This window comes from Cyclopterus lumpus, chromosome 22 (assembly GCF_009769545.1).
Source record: "Cyclopterus lumpus isolate fCycLum1 chromosome 22, fCycLum1.pri, whole genome shotgun sequence".
In the NCBI taxonomy this organism is placed as follows: domain Eukaryota; kingdom Metazoa; phylum Chordata; class Actinopteri; order Perciformes; family Cyclopteridae; genus Cyclopterus; species Cyclopterus lumpus.
In genome coordinates, this window is record NC_046987.1 from 13,506,328 (window position 1) to 13,531,082 (window position 24,755).

General features: G+C 41.5%; 2 protein-coding genes across 2 annotated transcripts; both read right to left on the reverse strand.

Moving 5' to 3' along the window:
• Nucleotides 1-1,575: 1,575 nt before the first annotated feature.
• On the reverse strand, nt 1,576-17,228 carry LOC117751318 (calcipressin-3-like). The gene is made up of 3 exons (XM_034563108.1): nt 16,715-17,228; nt 15,176-15,426; nt 1,576-5,511 (listed from the first exon to the last, which is right to left on the reverse strand). The coding sequence occupies exons 2-3, from the start codon at nt 15,371-15,373 to the stop codon at nt 5,458-5,460; spliced, it is 252 nt and encodes an 83-aa protein (XP_034418999.1). The 5' UTR covers nt 15,374-15,426; nt 16,715-17,228; the 3' UTR covers nt 1,576-5,457.
• Nucleotides 17,229-17,296: 68 nt separating this feature from the next.
• On the reverse strand, nt 17,297-24,331 carry nipal3 (NIPA like domain containing 3). Its single transcript, XM_034563105.1, has 11 exons — nt 23,934-24,331; nt 23,587-23,655; nt 23,034-23,205; nt 22,798-22,857; nt 22,293-22,438; nt 21,467-21,563; nt 21,159-21,294; nt 19,602-19,690; nt 19,404-19,467; nt 18,917-19,011; nt 17,297-18,620 (listed from the first exon to the last, which is right to left on the reverse strand). Exons 1-11 carry the CDS (start codon nt 23,967-23,969, stop codon nt 18,475-18,477), a joined length of 1,110 nt encoding a protein of 369 aa, XP_034418996.1. The 5' UTR covers nt 23,970-24,331; the 3' UTR covers nt 17,297-18,474.
• Nucleotides 24,332-24,755: the final 424 nt, after the last annotated feature.

Consider the following 24,755-nt stretch of genomic DNA (forward strand, 5'->3'; position numbering starts at 1 on the left):
AGGGGTCACAAGCCAAAAGATTGGGAACCACTGCATATACTGTACAGGTGTTCGTGTTATTGTGTCCATCATCTGAGTATTATCAACATTAAGCAGCACGCGAGATTCACAGGCATAATATACTAGTAATATCCTTATGATCAAAGTACAACCGTATCAGCGTTGAAAGCTGTTTTACTACATATAGCGTAAAATAGTTTTCTATATCCCCCCCCCCCCCCTATTTCTACGATTACATAACCCCGCCTGTCAGCTGCATGCTATAGAGTCTAGGGTAACATGCTGCCCATTAGTTGTGGCTTCATGGGCCTAAGAATAACAGACAAACAACATTGTTGCATGGCGGTCACACTGTTGTCTCCCTACATGCAGTTAACACAACATTTACAGAGATCTATTTTGGACATTAGTCTTAAGGGCGAATGCCTTGTGGAGTCTGGAAAGCCTCAAATAAGAAAACTTGACAAGAACTTCTTCGTGAGCTGTGCGGGTACTTTTAGTGCTGACTAGTTGTTGATTGGAGATTAACTGTACCACGGCTCACAATAAAGCAGCTGGTGAAGCCGACTGTACTACCGCTGCCACAGCTCCCTTTTCTATGAAATACAGTGTGATACAGTGTGAGTTTTCACTTCAGCTGAAGACCAATCATTTAAAACATTCCCACAGACATTACGCCATTGCATAATAAACCATGTCTTTTTTTTCCATCACTCAGACCATCTCTCTCCGTCCCTTCATTTCATAATAATAATAATTGCTAGGCCGAGACAGCTAAGTCCCCTATAAGCTATTAATATTAAGGCTCTTGGCGGTGAGGGCTATTTATGTCTGTGTGTGTCAGGCATTGTCCATGCTCTGCATACGGAGAACATTAGTGAGATATGTGAGGATGACTGTGACATTCCTCCACCAGACAGCATCAGTCAGTCACCCAGTCTGGAAAAATCCAGCTGTTAATGCCAAAAAACGGCCAATATCAGACACTGAAACATGTCGTCCTGAGCTGCATCGTCAGCTGCTTCATGTGCTGGGACTCAATCCGTTTTATTCTTTCAAGTCACGGTATAGTATGAGAAGCCAGTAGAGAAGATGTTACTTGGCAGGTTTAAATATTATTTAAAAATCCCCCCCACAGCTCATTAATCACAAGCTCAGAAGTGATAAAGCAGTGCATCTGTGCCGCCTTTTCTTTTAAATCCGCTCTGTTTTCTGGAATCTAATGGAGCCTTCGCTCGCCAAATGCTGTGATCATTTATTTACGGCCTGTTGAAAAATTCTCTTTTCAGTTGCCTCTATTTACAAAGACTTGGGTCAACAGAAGGTGGCAGAGATTCACTGTCTTACCAGCCGAGCAGGTGCCTCACTCAAAGCCATCCTGCCTGTACTTAATCTTCCATTTAGTCCGGACTAGTTTAATCAAGTCCAACCCGATGTAGTTCAGTCTGTTCCACTGCATTGATTCTAGAGTATGTGCATGAGGTATGTAGAAAGATTGTGGAGATGCTCAGTTAATAAACAAAAAAATAAAAACATATGGCCATATAGTTTGTTCACAAACAAGTGGTCTTTTAATAAAATTTGTCACAATAACAAGCTCTAGCTACAAGAGGCTGCACAGTTCGCACCTCTGCCTGAGTCTGTTGTAACACCTGAACAGAGCCTGCTGTGGCTGAAAGTGCATGAAACTAGTTAACATGCGAGCAGAGGCGTCATAAGAGGAAGTCAAAAGTCATGGAAAAAAAGATGCTTAATGTTAATAGATAAAGATGACTGACATAGCAAAAAACAATGGACAAATGGTTGAAATAGTTCACGAAAAGTAATGTATAAATGCTTAAATAAATAATAGCTCAAACATGTGAAAACAAACCTGTTGAAATAGCTAAACCATATGAATAAATGACTAAAATGTCTACTACCCCAAGTGCTTGTAGTACGAATGGAACAGACTGACATGAACATTAACAATTCAATAGTATGAAGAGAAATATTTTAACATTATCGGCACTTTTATATGAGCTTTGAGTGCATGTTTGGGCATGTGAGCAAACGCCACCGGTTAGCTCTTGGCACCGGCTGTGTGAATGTGTGTGTGTGTGTGTGTTTGTGTGTGTGTGTGAATGAGCATTTTACATTTGATCCTGATGGGCGGGTTGGTAGCATGGCAGTTTCTGTGTATGAATGTTGGTGTGTGTGAATGGGTGAATAGTGACATGTAGAGTAAAGTGCTTTTGAGTGGTCAAAAGACGAGAAGTCCTTTTACCGTTAGCTGCAAGCTCAGCCGGTGCCATTTTGAAAGCGGGTGAGAGGCAATAGAAATGCTCCCAATCTCGTAGAAAGCCCAGTTAAGCGACATCCACATTAATATCAATTTAAGAGCGTGACATTTTGGGCGGACGTCTGAAAATAAAACGGTTCTGAACCGCTGCCGTACAGCACTTGCCACAGATATACGGTACAGGTCATTGGATGTGAACCGAAATTGTTTTGATTATCAAAGCACTCCTCTGATCCCTTTTGTCACTATCCATAAGTAGGATGGATCACTGGGGCTGATGAAGCACTTTTCTTCCTCTCTGGCCTCATTCTGCAGCTCTCCTACTCCTCCTCCTTCTCGATCCTCTTCGGCTCATTCACAGTTCCCTCCGTTAGATCTCGCAGTCAGAACGCCCGGAACAAGACCCCATGTCGGAAAATAAAACACATTCTTTATCCGTTTCAAATAAGGATTCATAGGTGAGAAGAGCGACTGCTCATTTCTTACAAAAAGCAGATGATTAGAACCGTTTGAATGCGAACACCTTGCAAGACGTGTTAATAACAGTATCAGTAGGTGTTTTACTTCAATAGCAACGATTATTTTTACGTTGTCATTGATTCAAATGGTGGATATTTTTGTCTGGATGTATACGTTTACAATGTGTACTGCTAGACTGTTTATGTATCTCGAAAGCTTACAATACACCTTGTTATTTAACTCTCAGCAAGACAACTACTCCTTTAAAGACAATCCAGATGTTTCAGTTTAAAACTGGGGCTAAATTTGTCATGAAAGACACCGCAAAGTTGCATATTTTCATGGCCTTAAAGTTTGTTGTATCGTGCACATAAAAAGCAAAGGATATTGTTACATTAAGAATATGGAAATATGAATTTTATATATATATATATATATAAAAAGCAGAGATATTACAGTGTGTCTAATTTACGAGATGCACTTTATAAGAGATGAGAAGAGAACACAGAGGCAGCAGAAATGCTCAAAAGGTGAGACACTGTGTCTCGGGCTCACTGACGAGCAGAATTTGTATTCTGAAGTAGAACTCAGCATGAGGAGCAGGAGGGAGAAAATCAGGGCAGTGGATCATCACGGTGGCCGGATATACGCATGCTCATAAAACACGTAACGCACGTTAATGCACACACCAAACAACCCAATGCATACACACAAGGACAAATAAAAATGTTTTTAATATGTAATGTATTTGTGCCTAATCATCTGTAAATTCAAACCAAACACAAGCACACAGGTAACAATTCACCGAAAATAGAAATGCATAAAAATACGACAAACAGACGATATGAGCTGTGTGTGTGCGTGTGAGAGATGTAATAGCAGAATAATGGAAGGAATGAAGACTGCAGCCTCCTTGTGCACTATCAATATGATCTGCGCACAAACACAAACACACACACACAAACGCACACACCATCCCTTCACTGCCGACCTCTTGTTACACCAGGCTACCTCTCTTGGCCCAACCAAACCAACCCCTGGTGCCAGCGCCAATGCAGCTGCTATAATCTAGGCCACGCTATTTATAACGCAAGCAGCCAAGTACAGGCGCAGGGAGCCAGGGGGAGACAGAGGGATGGGAGGATAAAAGAGTGTCTACAGGGCACAGAGACAGATCTACAGGGTGGAGGTGAGGAAGAGCAGGGGAGAACAGAGAAGCACAAGGAGGCAGGATGGCACAGAAGGAATAAAAGTAGTGGGAGGGTGAGTGAAAAGAGAGAGAGAGAGAGAGAGAGAGAGAGAGAGAGGATCTATCAGGTGCAAAGGACAGCATGAATACATGAGGAGCAGACACCAGACATCAAATCTAAACGATGAGCACAAGCAGCCGCGATCAACACCCCTTTAAAGCACTCCGAAATGTTTTTTATCTGCTGGTTTGAATCTTACAGACGAGCTGACAGGGTGAAGAGAGAATGTGGCTGCCGCAGTGTTTAGTGATTTGGAGGAAAAACTCAATCTTGACAGATAAGTTTTACATGACTTTTGGCAATCAAGCTTTAATCAACAGTGACAGACAAGTCCCAGAGGCTGACTGTAACTCTTGCTTCTCCTAATTAACACAAAGGAGCATGTTGCCATGTGAAATGTGCACATGTGACTGTACAGGTAGGATGTTCAATATTCCTCCATGAAAAAAGCCTCCAGACTATGACTACATTATCACAAGGTTTTATTTTCCAAAGTTAGAACACTTTTAGATATTTCAGTTGAGTCATGGTGTCTGTCACTTGTGCTCTTTTCACATGGTTTAAAGTGGGCAGATAATGCACCATACAGGTGTTTATACACCAACAGTCTTACATCAATCAGAGGCAAAGTAGGGGGTGTGTCTCTGCAGAATGCAGTCGTGGCAAAGCAATAACGAACACGTCATTATCATTTATCTTCGCCCAATAACCATTTTTACTGAATGGAGCCTGAGTGCATCAGAATGCAACTCAATGCAACCTCCGTAAGTCAGCCGTTAGTTCCGTCATTTAGCTGAGCAGGACTGTGATGGCCACCGGCTGCTAATAGCTACATTAACTAGTACCTCTCCCTCAAATCTCAACACGGATTAGTTGTTCACAATGTGACATTATCAGAGAACAAATAGCCTGCCTGAGACTGTGTGTAGTACTAGTTTGCACATGTGCAGTACCGATCGTGCCGGATGTTCAGATTGTTTAGTGAGTGACACGTGTTGTTGTTGTTGTTCCTGTATAGAGAAAATGATCTTATAAATTATACGATAACGTGACATCGGATCAGTGCATAGACTCGCGTACTCACCGCAGTCAGCATTTTAGGCTGCACCAGAGGCCCTTTTGATTGTGCTATTGGTCATACTTGAGAATACATTTTCATAACGTATCAATATGTAAATAAGTAAACAAACAAAATAACAAAAGCTGCTTTATGGACAGAGTATTTTTACAAACAGCATCACAAACATGGGAGATGACAGCATAGTATGTTTCTGGTTCACAGCCCACATCTGGTGGGACACCAGCAGCTGTTCAGTATTTTGACCCAGTCCAGCAGCTTAGGAGCTTCAGAGATGAGCTGCCATATAGCTGTGTGAGCGGGACAGAGACAGAGGGAGAGGAGGGGGATGAACGAGGAAGGGCAGAGCGACACGTGCCGATGGTTCCACTGATTGCTTTGCTTCGAAATCAGGTCAAATCTTTGGATTGGTTGGACAGACTCTCCGACCCGCATGCAGGCATCTACCAGACACAACAAAAAAAGAAAAAAGAAAGAGAAAGAACTGGCGGGGAAGGACCCGTGTTGTTCTCAGAGCTTCGGACACAACACTGCGCTCTGAGAGGAGGATGCAGGTAAACAAAAAGGGAAATAGGATAGGGAAAGCTCTCTAGAATTCACTCATTTTAAGTTACATTGAAAAAATAATAATGATGAGAACAATTAAACTTTAAAGGATGATTCAGAAGCAAACTAAATGAAAAGGGAGACAGAGAGTTATGCTTTAGCTTCCATATATTTTACAGACAACCCACCTGCCACCAGTGCAACAGATGCTCAAACTGTACAAATCACAGGGACAGGTTGCCACACAGGCCCCCAGACGCCAATAACTTGGGTATAGGTCATCAATAAGCAACATGGCGGAGACAATGATAGGCAAAGAAAGTGAGATGCACACAAAGACAAACTTCAATGACAGGGAGAGAAAGCCCCCGTGGGAGTAATGAACAAATGAAGGATCAAAAGAAAAACAGGAACAAACAAGAAGCAAAGAAAACTAAATTGAATTATCCAGCAAATTAACAACAGCGAAAGACAAGTGCAGAGAAAGTCTGTCAATAGTCCTTTTCTGTAAATGACAACCGGCAGAAATTGATTTGGATGCCGGTCTGCCCACCTCTCTCTCCTCATAAATAACTCCAGGAAGCAGCCTCACAGGGGAACGGGCTCGACAGACAACTCAACAAAGCTCTGGAAGTAAACAGGAAGGTCAAAGAAAAGAGAAAAGAGGAAGGATTCAAGACAAAAATGGAGCTACTATACAGTGAAATCAAATGTTTCTTTGCAGAAGTATCCACTTTTAGATGTACAACTCAATCCAACAGAATCTGTAAAGAAATAAAACATTGCATTTGATTTAAAAAACATATCTTTAAAAATGGATTGGTTCTCCTAAACCCTCTCGGTCGGATCAATTCCTGTTGCCTGTGGGTTTATTTTAGCTCATTTTACACACTCATACCTAAAAGCAATTATGTGCAGAACATTTTCTATGTCATGGACTGATTGCAGTTACGCCTGAATTCATGGGACTCCATTTATACTTCAGTCAAATGGTGTTGTATTGTGAACTGCTATTCTTGAAAACGCCCACAGAACATTTCTTTTTTTAGACTGATTGAACCAGAAAATAATCTGGATTTAGATTCTCACAGGAGCACGACTAAGAACAAAAAATACAGCATCTTACGACGCATGCTAAATCTTATAGTTTCATAATCAGCCCCTGTGTAGAAGGAGAGGGCGGGGTAAGATGAGTCTGTGGGCAAGATGAGCCGTCTCTTTTATCAAATCAACCATACACACAACCAATCACAGATCAAAGAGGAAAAATCTATTTCCCTGAAGCTCTAACGCTGACGGTGTGGGAGTGGTACTGTGGGAGTATCATAGAATATAAGAAGAACTATGAAAGAAAACTAATTGATCATCTTGAGGATAGAAGGATGCTGAAAAATCACAAATTCCGAGAGACTTCAAGGTACGTGTTTTGTCCAATTCACAAATATGGTTAGAAAAGTAAGAAAGGCAGCAATCTTCACATTAGCGCAAAGTCTACTTAAGCTTGATGGATGGGTTGAATAATCGCTGGAAATATTTTCAATTGCTGATCAACTTATCACCTCTCCCTTTATTTGGAATGTAACATCAGCTACTGAATGTATCAGAACCAAACCAGATATAAGCAAAGAGTGGAAATGATCGTTATGGCCCTGTTCTATCGAGTGTGTCACAACCAGTGAGCCAGAGTTCACAATGCCACAGCCCGGGCCCACCTGAATGCAACAGGGCGGCTGTGAAAAGTGTATACAGGCCCGACATCACTACCTATATACTTGAAATAAGTCACTCACCATGGACACATTACCACAATGCAATGCTTGTAACAGTTCAGCTCCACACCTTCTTTCTGTTAATAGTTGTTTTCTTTATCGGTTCCCGCGTTAGTCACTCACTACTTAGGTTCCCTCACTTGCACTTGTCCTCTGCCAGATTGTCTTGTGTTTTGAGACCAAGTTCTCCAGTGTGTATTGGTCATATTCTGTTCAGTAAAGGACTATTTCTTACTACCTCCGTTTCGTCCATTGTGCTTGGGTCCCTGGTCTTCGATCCGTGACAATGCTCCACAAAAATGATGTGTTTCCAAAATCTCAATTCGCAGCTCAAGACAGAGTAACAACTACGTGTCTTGTCACGTAGGGAATAATGAATGGGTGGACGAGGGAGTGGTTTCAGACTCAGCCTTTCAGACTTAAAAGCCGGTTGTTCCTAAGAACATTAATGATGGCTCTGCGGTCAGTGCGAGGCCAACCAGGCTGTTTTGCATACCAAACTGAAATCACATAAATACCAGGTCTGACTTCACTCTAGATTATTTAGGTGTAACTTGTCCCATCCGAACAGATAAAACAGGGAAATAAGCAAGATGCCGATCAAGCAGTCCAAACCCATACACTCCTGAAGAGACCTAATCACCCAAAATAATGAAAACCCCCCCGGGTGGGTTCACCATGGCTGTGCAGGGCCTTCATCGTTTACCTTATCATCCCTTTCCTGTTTAACAAGATCTTTGACGTGTTCAACCGGTGCAGAAAATGGCTAACAACTTTCTGTAAATACAGATAATACAGTTATTTTGTCACACAATCGGGTCACGGTATTAGCTTGGCTCACTTCTTACTGGAAAACCTGAGAGCTGACTTCAACTGGAGATACTAGAGGGAAAACTGCCATTGCAAAAGAAAACACTGTCATCTTGTCAAATGTTCAAAATGCTTTGCCACCCCCCGAGTGCCACGGCAGCTCAATACAGCCCAACTGCTTTCCATTGTTGTCTGCTTGACTTAAATTGCTTTTTGCTTTCTTCCGTTTGATGAATAAAGGCAAAACAAGCACACCGGGTCGGTGAGACAACCCCGGTCAGCGTACCAGAATAATATCCGGGCCGCAGCGGGATCAGGGGCCAGAGGCACTCACTCACTCCGCACTGCATCATGTCTGACCTTCAGCCTGCCAAGCACCCGCTGCCTCACGTTCCCCCCCCCCCCTGGGGCCGACACCCAAAAATAGGCCGTGGTCTGACACATGCAAACATATCACTACCACGCGCGTGCATGCGCGCTGTGCGTACAATCCGTTGTTCGTGCACACAGAAACACACACGCCGACATTCACTTTACGTATCACTTTTCACATCCTCCGCCACGCTATCTTTAGTGATGTTTAGATGTTTCGGCGCCCCACTCTGCTCGGGGGTTGTTTTACTTTATCGTCTGAAGTGCACGAGTCACACTATCAAAACTGAAGTATCCACTGAAGCGGTTCCACCTTAACATACTTACAGCACTCTATCGCTGCTACCCTGCTAATGCATTGCTGAAAGGAACACTTAAGAAAATATTCATAGGGCTTCTGCAGTTAATATGCTGGACAAGTAATCTATTGGACACTGCAATAGTTAATAGTTTGGCTTTAATGTGCTTATATATAATATATACGTCCATGTGTTTTCTGCCTGCAGCCCAATACAATGGAGTTGAATGGAATTTTATTTGTGGTGCTTTAAGCTTTAAAAAATGATCTTAAATATTTTTTAAGAAAACAATGAACTCGCTACTCTGGATAAACTATACTAAATATTGTTTTGGAACTATTTTTCACCAGGAACTAGTTTAAACCTAGTTTAAATTGAAAGAGTGTACTACGTATTGTCTTCAATAACGGGGGAAGGTGTTGCTAATCAATAGGACAATGATTTATAACTCAATCGTAATGATTATAAATCTGAAAAATATAAGATATAATCCAACGATAGAACAAAAGTTAAATCACTACGGTAATAAAAACTGCATTCACAAAAGAACAGTATCATGCCAAGAAAAAAGTGAAAGATCAACATTAAATCCAGCACAGTAAGTCCACAAGAGTGATATCTTAAGGAGCGTGTAGTACCATATTGCCCCACCAGAGAGCTGCGCTCACTAAATGCGGGGCTACTTGTGGTTCCTAGAGTCTTAAAAAGTAGGATGGGAGCAAGAGCCTTCAGTTATCAAGCTCCTCTTTTATGGAACCAGCTTCCACTTTCTGTCCGGGGGGCAGACACAGTCACCTCATTTAAAAGTAGACTTAAGACTTTCCTCTTTAATAGCGCTTATAGTTAGTATATAGTCAAGCTCCTAGAGATGCTGCTCTAGGCTTATAGGCTGCTGGGGGATGTTTTAGGATACACTGAGCACCTATCTCCTCTTCTCTCTCTGCTTATGTATCAATTTACATCTCTCCATTGCACCTTACAAACTCTGCTTCCTCCCCGAAGTCTTTGTGACTTCACGTCTCATAGGGTCCATTGGACCTGGCTGTGTCTGATGCCTCCTGCCTGGTGAGCCGGTCTCCTGCCTCGGCCCTGCTGACCCCCCCTCCTCTCTACCTCCTTCTATTTCACGGATTGTGGAGGTCTGGATCGTGGTCCATGCCTACTACTAATTATTCAAACATTTCTGTCATATTCCTTAAATGTGTTGTAACTCTGTAACGCTGTTCATCTGTACACATGATATCTATTGCGTCTGTCCATCCGGGGAGAGGGATCCTCCTCTGTTGCTCTCCTGAAGGTTTCTTCCCTTTTTCCCGAAAAAGTTTTTTTTCTGTTTCTTGGGAGTTTTTCCTGATCCGACGTGTCCTGGGACAGGGATGTCGTATGGCAATACAACATCAATTTGTAATTTGTGATATTGGGCTATATAGAATAAGCTGAATTTAATTTAATTGAAAGAGTCAAATACATAACAGTTAGTCCAACAGTGACTTAACAGTTACTTTGACTGTTGTATTAACAACACATTAGCCCCAGACCCAGCTATTAAAATGTCTAGCTTTGTTAGCAGTGAATCATAAAAAACAATCACAAAGAAAATCAACCAATCAAAAATCCCAAAACAGCTATAATAAAAAGAGTACATACTGTAAGATTCGTGTTCAAAGCTCCGGGTCCCGTGGCCGCAGGAAATTCAGGATTCGATTTAAAGTTTAACAATATTTAATGGCAAAGATAATACTCATGTAGCGTTCACGATCGTGGGGCCAGAAAGGAGGAACTCTCCACAGACGGAGTGCAGCTCCCAAGGAGCCACAGACCGGGGCTGTCTCGAGTCTCCAGACCAGTAGAACCATGTCCCCAGAACAAATGCTCGGCTATTAGTATGGTCATGCAAATGAATTCACACCTAAAGGTTAGTTCCATTGGTCAGTTCAAAGGATGCCGCCATTCTGTTCGCTACGCCAATTAGTAAACAGGCGAGGTCAAAGCTCACTCTTCCGGTCAAGGACAGGAAGTTCCCCTTCACAATAAAACCCTATTATCCTGCCTTCCGAATAAAAACAACACATTAGGTTTCAATCGGCATCCATTTTAACTATTGTCTAAACAATAAAACATTCATTCATTCTCATGCATCACACAGTTAATAATTACATTTGTCATTAAAACAGAATAATAAAACAGTGATCCTCTCTTATGTTTCACAATACATTCCTCCAGAATATTCCTCATAATATCCCAAATTAATTATCATATCTTTATGTATTAATTTAAAACATAAACTTCTCTTATCTACATGTGCAAATATATATAAAATCCACTACAACCTAACAATACAGATAATACTCTAACAAGAGGACATTAAAGAATTCCTATCAATAATTGCCAAAAAGATATTAGACAAAGTATTATTTTTGGTATTGGCGCTAGTATTGACAAATGTCCCCCAGCACTCACTCAGCCCTTTTGTTTCAATGCTGTTAAGTATGTCAACTTAATTTCATTTTATTGGGTAAGATGGCAAATAATGTCACTTTACTTTCATAGGGTAAAACTCAGTTGGAGTCATGTTTCTGGCTACCCAACAGATGCAAGTCCAGTATCCATATTCTTCAGCTGCTAAATGCTCCACTGTGTCCACCGTGTCCGTCAGCCATTTAGTGCTCAGCAGCTCGTGTGCAGGCGGTTCACAGCAGATGAGCTTTTTAGCTCGTGCTGCGTCCCGAAATGAGGTTGATGAGAGTGTTGAGAGTGAACCAAACACAAAGGTCACCGTTTGTACAGCCAAAACAATGAAGAGAAAGACACTGAATGCTCTGCGCACCTGAAAGGAGCTGCGAGGTCCGTCGCAGAGAGTAACCCGCCTTCACATTACACCTAATAATCTGAGCCGTTGCTAATATCAAAATAAGGATTTAGTTCAGCCGTGAGCTTTTCGTACTTCAACAATACGAAAACATTTTTGTTTGGTTGTCGGAGATAAAAAACATTTTGCTCTGTGTTGTATTAAGGTTGCAGCTGGTGCTTGCTTGATTGCACTGGTTATGGATTGAGGAGAGCGAAGTCTGACAGCAGCGGTAGCAGCGATGAAAGCTTCGCTCTGTGCTGATTAGGCCCCGGGTCTACACCGGGTACTATGAGGGACGACTTATAATGGCTTCTGTGACCTTTCCCTTGACAAGCACAGAAACCACTTTGCCTCGTTACTTGGCCCATGCACACCTCTGTCTCGAACTCCCTCGCTCCTTGTACACACTCGATTTCTGTGGGGGCTGCAGATAATGAATCTTGTCGGAATTAGAGGTCCCGCTGGCTGCAGCTGTGCTCACTCGATGCAACGCTGCCAATTGTATTCATATGCTGAATGTAGTCGGTCCTCCCTCGGGCCACAACGAGAGTCAGTCTAAGGAAAGCTAATGGGAGGTTTTAAGTGACTCAGCATAATCCAAATCTGAAGGCCAGAGACCCAGAACAGATTAAGTGCAATTTGATTTGGGTCGGTGAAGTTTTCCTTTTTGGTTGGTTCAATTAGTACTTAAATACAACACATATCAGACTTGTCTGAGGTGTTTTTAGACAGTTAAAGAGATTTAGCATTAAATAAAAAAGTATGCCACCAGACTTAATTTAAATTAGGGTTGCAAAGGGGCAGAAAGTTTCCGGAAATGTTGTCTCGGGAATTTTGAAAAAAAAAAATGTTTATTTGCAAAAGCATATAACAGGAAACTTAAATGTAGTTGAGAACAAGACTATGCACGCCTAGCTCAGCTGGACCCTGAAGGCAGCTGGTTGGAAACATTCTGTCTGCCAGAAACATAAAACGTTCTGTTGTTTTTGAACGTCTTTGTCATCAGTGTTGCGTCTGAACGTTCCAGCCCTATGCCTGGCAAGTGTGAGAGCGCCAAGTTGCTTAGAGGCCAAGAGCGGTATTGCAGACAGAGATTTCAATTATATTGAAAAAAATAACTGAACTAGTTCATTTTTTGGAGCTGTGAACTTAGTTCAACATTTTGAATTATGAACTAAACTAGTTCATTTTAAAATGTGTGAACTATGAACTGAACTGAAGTTCATGTAGAAAGTGAACTTTCCCAACACTGTTTGTTATATAGCATATTGATTACTTGGTAAACTGAAGCCATGTTCATTTTAATACCAAGTTTATTTATATACAGTAGACTAACTTTACAGCAGTGAGGAGGACGTTGATGAGGTCCAGGAAGAAAGCATTTAGACCTGAAAGGATTCAGGGAAAACATAGGGAATAGGGAATACACCTTTTTTTATTCAACGTTCATGTTTGTGTTGTTTGATGAAAGAATAAAGTTCTACTCACAAAATGTCAAAAAAGTCAAAAATGTCATTTTTAAAAGTTGTATTATAAATGTGTGCATGCATGTCTGCTTATGACAAGGTAAATACAGTTAAATTACCCCAACATTTCCAGTTTATTCCCGTATATTCCCGTTAATTCCCGTGGAAAGTTTCCAACTTTGAGTATTCCCGGAATTTTGCAACCCTGATTTGTCTACAATAATGACACAAGGTCAATTAAAAATGATAGCCTTCCTATCTGAGGTTCCTAATTGAGAAGACCGATGATTACAGCTCAGTGAGAGATCATTCAAATCATTAGATGTGGTTCCACAGCCCTGTTTTAATCATGATAATTAATTTTAATTCTAGTAAATGAATAATAAACCCAATCGTTTCAGTGGAGAGGTGGGCTGATCTGACCAGACCTGAGCTGAACTTCCTAAAGAAACAGTAAAAACGTTGACGGTGTCTCTCCATTCTACATGAAAGCTGGTCAGGGGAACAAAATACTGCAGATAAAAGAGAAAGTGTGCCACTAGGTTTTACTGTTTTTTCACTAATGCAGAAGAAAGGAACGGCTTTCACAGCCCGCTAAGAGCTTCTTATAAATATGGGCGCACATGTCTTTCTCTCTGTGTCCCTCCCTCTCTCAAAGAGCACAGTGTGATTACAGAAACAGCCCATCCTCCTGCATGCAGGCCTTTGAGAGCAGAAACAGAAGGTAATGTCATTGTTGGGAGGGAGCCAAGAGCCCAAAGACACAAACATGTAGGTTGCCATGTCCCTGCTCCATACTGGGGATGCAGACACTGGGGTTAAAGGTGTCACGTTTTCAGCAGTTGGGAAAATGTAGACAATTTAGAATACGTTGTGTATGTTTGTTCAGAAACATACGGCACTGCTACAAGCCCAAAACAACCTCATAGAGCATTTGTGCTTTGAAAATATCACAAGCAGCCCGTTTTCAATTTCATACCTCGTACCTCCCTGTTCTCATTTTGAAAGTTGAAATAAATGTCAAACCTTCTGTTTTTAGCGTGGCTCATTTAATTGAACCATATGGAGAACAATCTATTGACACGCTCTGACTGAAGGGTGCGTGGGTGGCATTTCCACTTCAAAGCGCGGCGTGTGAATCGTAATGAAGCGAGGAGGCAAAGCAAACGGGAGGGGAGGTGGCAGACTCCATCGCCAGGAGCAATGGGTGTACAAACAGCGAACGCACAAAGCAAGGAGTGATTCATTTAAAGGGATTTTGTGTATGCGCTAGATTTAGCCTGTACACTCTGAAATCATATACATAGAGAGGATAAATAAAGAATGCTCAGGAGAGAGGAGGGCGATATTAAAAGAATTGAGGAAGGAGAAGAAAGTTACCAAGTGATCAGAAAGAAGAGAGGAAAATGTTGTCGAAAAGACAGCTTCTGGAGGTGAGATGGATGGATAGACTTGACCGAGAATGAAAGACTAGGAAAAGAGAGAGGGAGGCATGCCAGCTGGATCGATGGAGGATGGTAGGAGAGCATAATTGGATTAGAAGGGCAGAAAGTGAAAAGTATTTGCTCTGTATCCTCCTCCAGAAAACAGGATCCAGTGATGCCAAGTGTTCCCGCTCCAAGGAGTCTAATAAAGTTGTGACAGCGGGACTCTACACATCCCAGAGAAGCCTTCACAGAATATATACAGCCTGTGTGTGCATGGGTACAAACGTAACACGTCTGTACTGTATGTGGGCATGAACTACACACTGTGTGTCTGTGTGCCTTTGCGGTTGAGCAATCAGCAGTGCAGCTTGAGATTACGACAGGATTGAAAGCTGTGGATGACATCATGCATGAGTTGCTAGTCTTTGGATCTTGAATGTGCTGACACATTCAGCATCATGACTCAAGCATACACAGACTGACACACTGACCCCCAACCTCCCCCCACTCTCTCTCACACACACACCACTACATTTTGACCCAGCAGGTGAGTTTGCTCCTTCTCACCCTGTGTCCGTCCTCTTCGAACACAGCTTCATTGACGCTGCATGCAAAGAGCGCCGTGGGGAGGTCGCTTAGATCCATCATCTCCTCCGCCATGCCGTCCTGATCGGTCTCCCCAAACATCATGTCCTCGTCCTCCTCAGGATCGCTGCTGTAGGCCTCTGAGCCGTTGCTCCACGCCTTGGTGCTCTCTCGCAGCATGTTGAAGCCTTTTGGGAAGTCAACTGACAGGTGGGGACCACAGTGGCTGGGAACTAAGGAGAGGGGAGGTTAAGTTGGGAGAAGATAATTGGTGAATATACTGGCGCACAGAGAATGAGGTAGCGAGACACTGTTGCGTGAAGATTACAGTGTTACACTTAAGTGTCAGTGATGACACCACTCTGTGGTTGTGGGATAGATAAAAGAGAAAAACAGAGAGGGAAAAGAAGCAGATGAAGGACACAGAGACCGTTGAAGATGGCGAGAAGAGAACAAAAGATGAAGCAAACAAAAAATAAATACTTAGAAAACAAAGATGTCATGTTGACATCTTGTAGATCAGTATTCCTGATTAAAATATTCTGTCAGGTTATGGTTCGATTGCTTTCTACTAATCCAATTGGTTTAGAGAACCATCTTTCAATGATTCCTTGAGGTACTGTATTTGTATTAGGGCTGCAAGACATTATCTTTTTTTGTCCATTATATATATATATATAAATATACATATATATATACATAAATATATATATATATATATACAAATATATATATAAATGTATATATATACATATACACATATATGTATATATATATACATACACATAAATATATATATATATACATAAATACAAAAATCTACGCTGAGAAGCGGTTTACATTAGCATTTAAGGCTGGAATCATTGACTTTTAAAAAATAAACTGAATTTTTTTTATTTGCCATCGTTTTCCTGATCAAAAAAGAAAGCACCACGTGAAATAACTATTGTAAAAAAGAGAAGGATTTATGATGAAGAAAATGTCTGACACGAATGTGAAACTTCACATCCTGTACCGTCGATAGAGCGCCATCTAGTGGGGCATTTGACACGAATGAAGGTTTATTTAATATCTTAATCACAACTCTATCAGACAATTAACCTGTTTGTCTCAAATACATTCGGGGAAACGCGATATGCATGTTGATTATAAACCAAAAACGGTATCATATTGTCCTCCAACCGCTGGAGAATGACGTGCAACAAGTGCACGCGTAGACGATGACATCAGCAGCATCACGTCCACAGTATTTACATGGCCCTCCAGGACCGTGACATCAACATGTGCACCGCGTGCGCTCCGAGGGAACCCTTAAAATCAAGGAAACGGCACGTGCAACATTGCTGCACGCGCGTTCCCTCGCGACAACACCTCGTTTCCGGTGCCAAAAGCTGTTTTACTTCTCAAATAAAGAGGGTAAAGTTAGCGCAGAGTCGTGGTTGCACGCTAACGGATGACGCTCCCGTTTAATTTCCCTTAGTAACTGGTTCAAATGCGAATACGCGTGTCTGTGTTACTCACCCCACTATTGTCAGTGGAAGCGGCCGAAACGCCCCATTGCAACTGGACTGCACGCGGGGCTTTGTCAAACCGGCTCAAAGCTACACTGGTGTGTTGTGAGACTGATGTCTGACGCGTCGCCGTTTGTTATTACTGGATTATTGGACAGCATCTGACGCAGCCTACTCCTGCGTCGGCACCCGCAGGTGAGACCAATGACATGCCGGCGGAGGCTCGCGGCGACCAATGAGGCTGCAGGAAGGGGGCGGATGCTCCGTTTCAAGACCGAGCAGCACAACGTGGAGAGACTTTTTAATTGGAACGAGACATCCGCTGTGGGTCAGTCAACTGTCTCCCCCGTGTTGAGGTATAGGCACTTCTGTACAGACATGCACGTGTCCACATAGATGACAACTCTGTCCTCTGGTCCACCTGTTGCACACACACACACACAAACACACACAATAAGATACAAGACGGAATTTTAGTAGCTTTGTCTTGTTCCAATACCTAAATGTCAAGCAACATGAGGGAACACGGTGTCAAAAAGCCGAGGGGTTAAGGGCAGTAGGATTCATCACGCATGAGAAATGGGTACATACATCATTAGTTGGCAGTTTTAATAACAAGATAGGCTTCAGTTGGTTCACACAGTGATGGGGATATATACACACACACACACATAACTACTGAATACTGAGAAAAGGCCCGGCTGCTTTAATAACCCTGCAGAAATTAATGAATCAATGGCGCCATCCATTCATTCATTATGGAGTATTTTATCAAATGTAATCATAAAACACGTACTTAAAACATTGTACCATAGATGCATTTCGTCAGGTTAAAAAAGGAACAAACACACACTTTTGGCCAAAAACGAAATGTTGACCTTTTTATACTCAACAGTGAACATTTCATCTTTATCTGTTATTTCAAGATGCTTCCTTCTGTTTGAGTCATTCAAAGTGTTATTATCACCTTTCTTTTCAAAGGTTTTAGATTGTTATTCCAATAGGTACTGACATATTACAGTTGCTTTTAGAACTGCTAGTGATGCTTCACTCACCTACCTGGGTTATGTGCCCCCTTTACAGTAAACCTTTTTTTTTTTAAGGCACGCTAAAAGCTAACTTCAAAATCAATAAATACATGACAATAAATTAGAAAATGTGCATTCACTTTTAGCCCCATCAGGAAAAATAGCAAAACAATGCAATTCCAAGAACAAGAGGCAACATTATGGAGTGAAAACCACTCATTTCAGAGAGAGTCAGAGGCAGATATTTAAAGTCACAATGATCCTTGGCAAGTCTGAAGCAACATTTTATATCTTTGAGGAGTATCTTCATAATCCTCAATGGAAGAACAGATCCCTTTATGCACTTATTAATGAGCACTAAATTGCTTAACAGTCATGGAAGTGAGAAGTAGGGGAAGCTCCAAGGCACAACACCATCTCTGCTATCGTATCATTGGGAATCCACTACAACGTGCAGCAGCTTCCGGTTTCTTCCGTTCATTTTTGGAATGAATACAGCTGACATCTTCTCAAATAATGGAACGCTTCTCAAGGTCACGTTTTGGTTCAGAGATATCCAAAAGGAAAGCAAGTGGAGAGGAGTGTACGGAAAGTTAAACTCCCAGGGGACTCCCCCTTTAGAGCTGGAGGTTGTGTAATTGTTAAAAGAATGGAACCCATCTTGATCTTTCAAGGTCCTTGAATATTGTTTATAGTTGAAAAGAGGAGAAAAAAAACCCACTAAAAATACTTTAATCTTCTTTTATGTCGAGTCCACTGGTGGTCGTTTCCGGTGGACTGGGAGAGTCGCAGGAGACACTCCATCGTTGTTGACCAGAGCCCCATAGGAGAACGCACCATTGGTGTCCGGCTGAACAAAAAGGCCCTTGTCATGAATAGTCGGAATACCTGGTGATGGAAAGAACAGGTAGGACCAGGTTCAAATGAGGCACTGCATGTTAGAACGACAACATGGTTTATTTGTAATAAACCTCATATTTAGAGTTTAAAAGTAATACACATTTCAAATTGTAACGAGATAACAAAAAACTTAAAATATTTGGGTCAACTGTCATTATTACAGAGATGCTGGGTGTTGTCTGCTGAAGCCACACTTTTGTGTTTGGTTGTACACAAGATGTGTAAAAAAAGAAATAAAAAAAGAGAGATCCAATTTTCTGTATTTATGTAAAGTTTCTACAAACCAGTAACCATATCCATAGTGACATAGGGCTCAAAGGTCTTGGTCCTTTTCCTGTTTTTGGTGATAAGGAAGACCCCAAGGAAACAGAAAGCAGATCTGTACAAAGCACAACATATTTGTCAGCATTTCAATTCACAGAAAGTCGACACATAGGCTATTACAATCAAATGTCTGTCTCCTAGGTGTAATATTGTTCAGCTATGGCATTTACAAATAATGTCACAGGCCTTTCTCACAGCAGACATTTTTACTTTGGTAGGAAAAGCACAGGTGTTACTAATAACGTTAACTATGGCTCTGTTCTATTTATGTGTCCCATTAAGCAATGTAATCATTAGTAATGCACAATATCAGGACCCTGAAACAGGAGTAGCTAAATAAAATTCAGCCGTCATTGATTTTATTATTTGATTAAATTATGATTATATTAATTTTCCTGCTGTGACAAGTCAAAATGTCTTTGTTATAAAGGCCAATAATGGACTCACCCCAACAAAAACATGCAGATGTGAAGAACGTCTTCATTCTTAAACTCTACGTAAAACACAGCGCCTGAAAACCAGAACAGAAGAAACCTTTAATGTCTCTAAAAAGGTGTGGAGCAGTAGCATAGCAGGCAGTGATTTGCACACATTGGTCATAACAGGCTCATTTGAAAACTACTTGTTAAGAATCGCATAACTCACCAGCAACCACGGCAAAGACGGTGGAGAGGATGTAGTTGACACCGGCAATCACAGAGGGGTCATACAGCTTACAAGCCTGGGAGAGAAATCTAAAAAGGAAATCACACACACAAAAGAAGTAAAAACATTAAAAGTCTTGATGAATTCAATTAAACGGGGAGCTGCATTTAACAACTGCAAAACTATATCAAAGCGCACACACACACACACACACACACACACACACACACACACACACACACACACACACACACACACACACACACACACACACACACACACACACACACACACACACACACACACACACACACACACACACACACACACACACACACACACACACACACACACACACACACACACACACACACACACACGTCATTTAGCTGATGCTTTTATCCAAAGCGACTTACAATAAGTGCATTAAACCATGAGTCCAAACTCAGAACAACAAGAATCGAGCAAGTACAATTTCTTCAATAACGTTAAACTACAGAGTACTATCCGTAAGTGCCATTTAAGTGCTACTAAAGTGCTAAACAACAAAGTGCTATCGGTAAGGGACATTTAAGTGCTACTAGAGTGCTACTACGGCTCTACCCTCCCTATTCAAGGTACAGTCGAAAAAGATGTGTTTTTAGTTTGCGACGGAAGATGTAGAGACTTTCTGCTGTCCTGATGTCAATGGGGAGCTCGTTCCACCAATGAGGAGCCAGCACAGCAAACAGTCGTGATTTTGTTGAGTGTTTAGCTCGAAGTGAAGGAGCTACAAGCCGATTGGCAGAAGCCGAGCGAAGTGAACGGGCTGGGGTGTACGGTTTGACCATGTCCTGGATGTAGACCGGACCCGATCTGTTCACAGCACGGTACGCAAGTACCAATGTTTTGAAGCGGATGCGGAGCCAGCACTGAGTTGTTGAAGTTAATAGTTAGGTCGTGGGTGGGAGAGCCTTTTCCTGGAAGGAGGAGAAGTTCAGTCTTGTCCGGGTTCTCACTCACTCACTCACTCACACACTCACACACTCACACACTCACACACTCACACACTCACACACTCACACACTCACACACTCACACACACACACACACACACACACACACACACACACACACACACACACACACACACACACACACACACACACACACACAGTGATATTTTCTAAAACCCTAGGGCCTGTGCAAGCGTGAGACTGCTAAGGCACAAATGTTTTAAATAGTAAGGTGTTAGCAAAGCTGCATGTTTTTGGGAAGTACTGAGAATATGACTGGATGAATGAGACTTGGATTGTAGAGCACACGTTGTGAAAGCTTGTTTTGCTGTTGTTAAATTCAGACCCCATTCTTCAATTGACTGTCCTCTGTTTCTTCCAGTCAACATCAAAACAAAGTTTTCTTCAAGAATTCAAGGCAACACAATATACAAATAGTTATTTTGTGGGTGAAGTATTCCTTTAACATCGCAACCTATATTGACCACGACGGCCAACTGCAGCCACCACGCTAAACACACTTTTCAGTAAATACTCCGTCTATTATGTTCCTGTCACGTACCCGGCCTGGCAGACCACTGAAGCCACCATGCACACAAACATGACACTGAAGATCGGGTAGTCGAGCTGCATGGTGCCCTCAATGGTGAGAACCAGCATGCCTGACACCGCCTTCACTGCGATGACTGTGACCGAGCCTGTACCCCAAAGAAAAAGAAAAGAAACACAGTTTCCACACAACAAACGAGAGAACTTTAGGTGCATAGTGAACATTAAAAAAAACAACTGTGGTCATGTATAATAAAGTATGGTAATAGCGTGACTATGTAAATTGTATGAAATTGACGGTCTTTAATACCGGACACTCACTCAGTAGCGCGGCCAGCATCAGAATAATAACGAGGTAGTTAGCATGGCGGTGCTTGTAGAAGTATAAAAGCAGAGAGAATGTGATGATCTCCAGGAGCTGTCAATGAGGAGGATAGCAATAATAAACACAACATTAATATCAAATAAACAAAACAGGAAGCACTTCAGTTGTTGCCAGATAACAGCCGGGGACCAATATTTGTGATAACGACACGGGTCGATATGGCTGAGAAATTAGCTGTGGCCAAAACAAGTTTGTAGAAATCCATTTGTACCAAAAGAGGAAGACCAGTTTTTAGTTATGACTGAGACTGACAGAAGATTTCAAGGTCATTTATATTGCTGCAGATTGTGGTGTTGTAAAAGGAAATATCCCACAAAGTGTCTCTCAGTCAGTGTTGATGTTGGTCTATTTGTATCCACTGTTCCTCTCTGCTTACGCAGATGTCAAGTGTTTAGGCAAATGTATTACTTGTTTTAGTGCCCTAGGAAAAGTAAATAATGATGCAATGTTTGTAACTGATCCACCAGCCATTCAGGGTGTAAGATGGCTTTAAATGTAATAGAAATATTATTATTTTGACCACAACTCAATTAAAGATGACACATACTAGTAAATGGCATTCCACCTAATATGACGCACAAAATAGGATTTTATTGTGGATCAAGATAACCGTGAATATCTTCACATGAGGTACTTGAAAAAAGCCGTCTACTTCAATATTATGGTCTTAACACTGTAACTGTGGAAGGTAATTTTGCAGTTAGACTTTTGACAATTGAGCCTTGTGCTTCTGAACTTTGTCAGTAAAAGAAAACACCTTACCAGAAACAAGAGAACAGGCCATCCTATCAGATGTCTCACAATGTTCTCTGCTCTGAGTTTTTCATGAGAGTTTGGTCCAAATGCTACAAAGAGGTATGTTCCACCTATGGTGAGAATATAGCCCAGGAAGGACAGCCCATAGCGCTCTGAAACAACATAGAGCATACAAATGACATGCATTCAATTGCAGTGGCGTAGGAAATATGTTAGGACATTTGGTATAACGTGATAGTAGAAAGACCCATCGGCATCATATTGAAACTCAACAAAGAGTCTCTTTTTTTTTTACTAGTTTTCTTTAATGTGGTGTTACAAATTTGCATTTTCAACTAAATGTGGCCTGTACATGAACACACTTTTTGACTGTTATTTCATGCATTATACTGTAGCGGCTGAGCAGGCATTGTGACGTTTGTTGTGAGTTTGAGTCAAATTTGCATAAAAGGGCACAGATTCCATGATAATTGCACGAGTGTCTCCGGTTCCTCGCGTACGGTGAACTTACTTGAAAAGTCCCTTGGCTTCAATTTCTCGCGCAGAAAAATGAGACCCAGAATTGAGCTTGCTGAAAACAAAAAGCAAATTAAAAATGACCCTTTAAATAAGTTTTATGTATCCAATTCAGAGACTCCATTTCTCAGATCATTTCAGCGAGATTGTTTTCATGAATCACCAAATCAACGTTTATCTATTAACATCTACTCCAAAATAATCGAAAAATATTAGGGACCAGATACTCACTAAGGATAGACACAGCGTTTAGAGTTGTGATGAGAGCGATGGGGGCGAAGGCGTAGGAAACAAAGTTGGCTCCCTCCCCAAGACACAGCAGGACAAACCCACTCCACCAGGTTTTGGTGTGGTAGAAGACACGCAGGTCCTTGGTTCCTGTTAACTTCACATGGCTGTATTTCTGCACACGAGAGGCATGCAGGTAATAGACTTGAGTAATCATAGTCTACTTAGCGCAAGCATGTAAGTATACGTACGCCAAACAGAGGAAAAGCTATTTTGCAGGAGAGATATTGTACATTATATGTAAAAACAGGATGGACAATAGGGACAACATCAATGCCAGGGATAATTGCCAACAGCCAAGCTCGAAAGGGTTAATTGTACACAGTGACTCTGATGCTGTTGACACAGAGCACTGAGAGAAAAGGATATTCAACACTGAACTATTCCGGACAGGGGAAGTACTGACATAACATAGTTAATAACAGGGTGCCTGGATGACATATAGCAGGCACGAACATAAGCACATTTCAGGACGTGTTTGTGGAGGACAGTATACCTGAACGCTTAAGGAGATGCTGACAAGAACATTCCCAAAAATAGCAAGCAATGTTCCAATGAGGTTGTCCTAAAGTAGAAAGACAGATAGCATTATAGAATATGATTATACGTCACATTTTTTTTATTTGTACCTTTTTATATACTAAAAATATTATTAAAAGTATGTATCTAACCACGAACACTACGTTTTGTCACAATATTGACGTTGTGTACGTGAAAAGACACATCATTCACACACACATAATACATCCATACAAGTGTTCCAACGCAGGCTAAGGGAGGAAACACTTTAAGCCTTAACAAAGGTTTAACACGTAGGTTTAATACTACCGTATGTTGTCTTACCGTGTAGGAGCCTCCGTCGGCTCTGCTGATATGCATCCTCCTTCAGAGGCAAGTTATTAATTATCAGCTGTAGCCAATTCAAATACTATATGTTGTATCAAATCGCTGTGACATTGTGTTTTTATCACTCATATGTTCCTGTTTATCTGGCGTTACGAAGAGCTGGACACCATCTTCGGGACGGGGCGCATCACACTTCCGGATTTAATTCCACCTGTTTCAGGCGACGCTTCTGACGCAGGACAGTTACGCACGAGTCACGTGCCGGTGGAGAGCGACGAGTTTATTATTTACAAATGCGATCATTCGTGTAACATAACTTATAGCTCGTTTTACTATTTTGAAAGGCCAACAAAGGACGAATTTACTTCCTCACACGTCCCTCCGTTTTTCACGCGTTTCCTATTGTTTGCTGGCGTCGAGTTTGTAGACTGCAGTACCACATGAGGCCAGTAGGTTTGCCATTGAGCTGGTGTTGATCCAACAGCATTAATGCCGAGGCGGAAGATATTGATATATATATACAGGACTGTCTCAGAAAATTAGAATATTGTGATAAAGTTCTTTATTTTCTGTAATGCAATTAAAAAAACAAAAATGTCATGTATTCTGGATTCATTACAAATCAACTGAAATATTGCAAGCCTTTTATTCTTTTAATATTGCTGATTATGGCTTACAGCTTAATAAAACTCAAATATCCTATCTCTAAATATTAGAATATCATGAAAAAGTATACTAGTAGGGTATTCAACTAATCACTTGAATCGTCTAATTTACTCGAAACACCTGCAAGGGTTTCCTGAGCCTTAGCTGAGACTC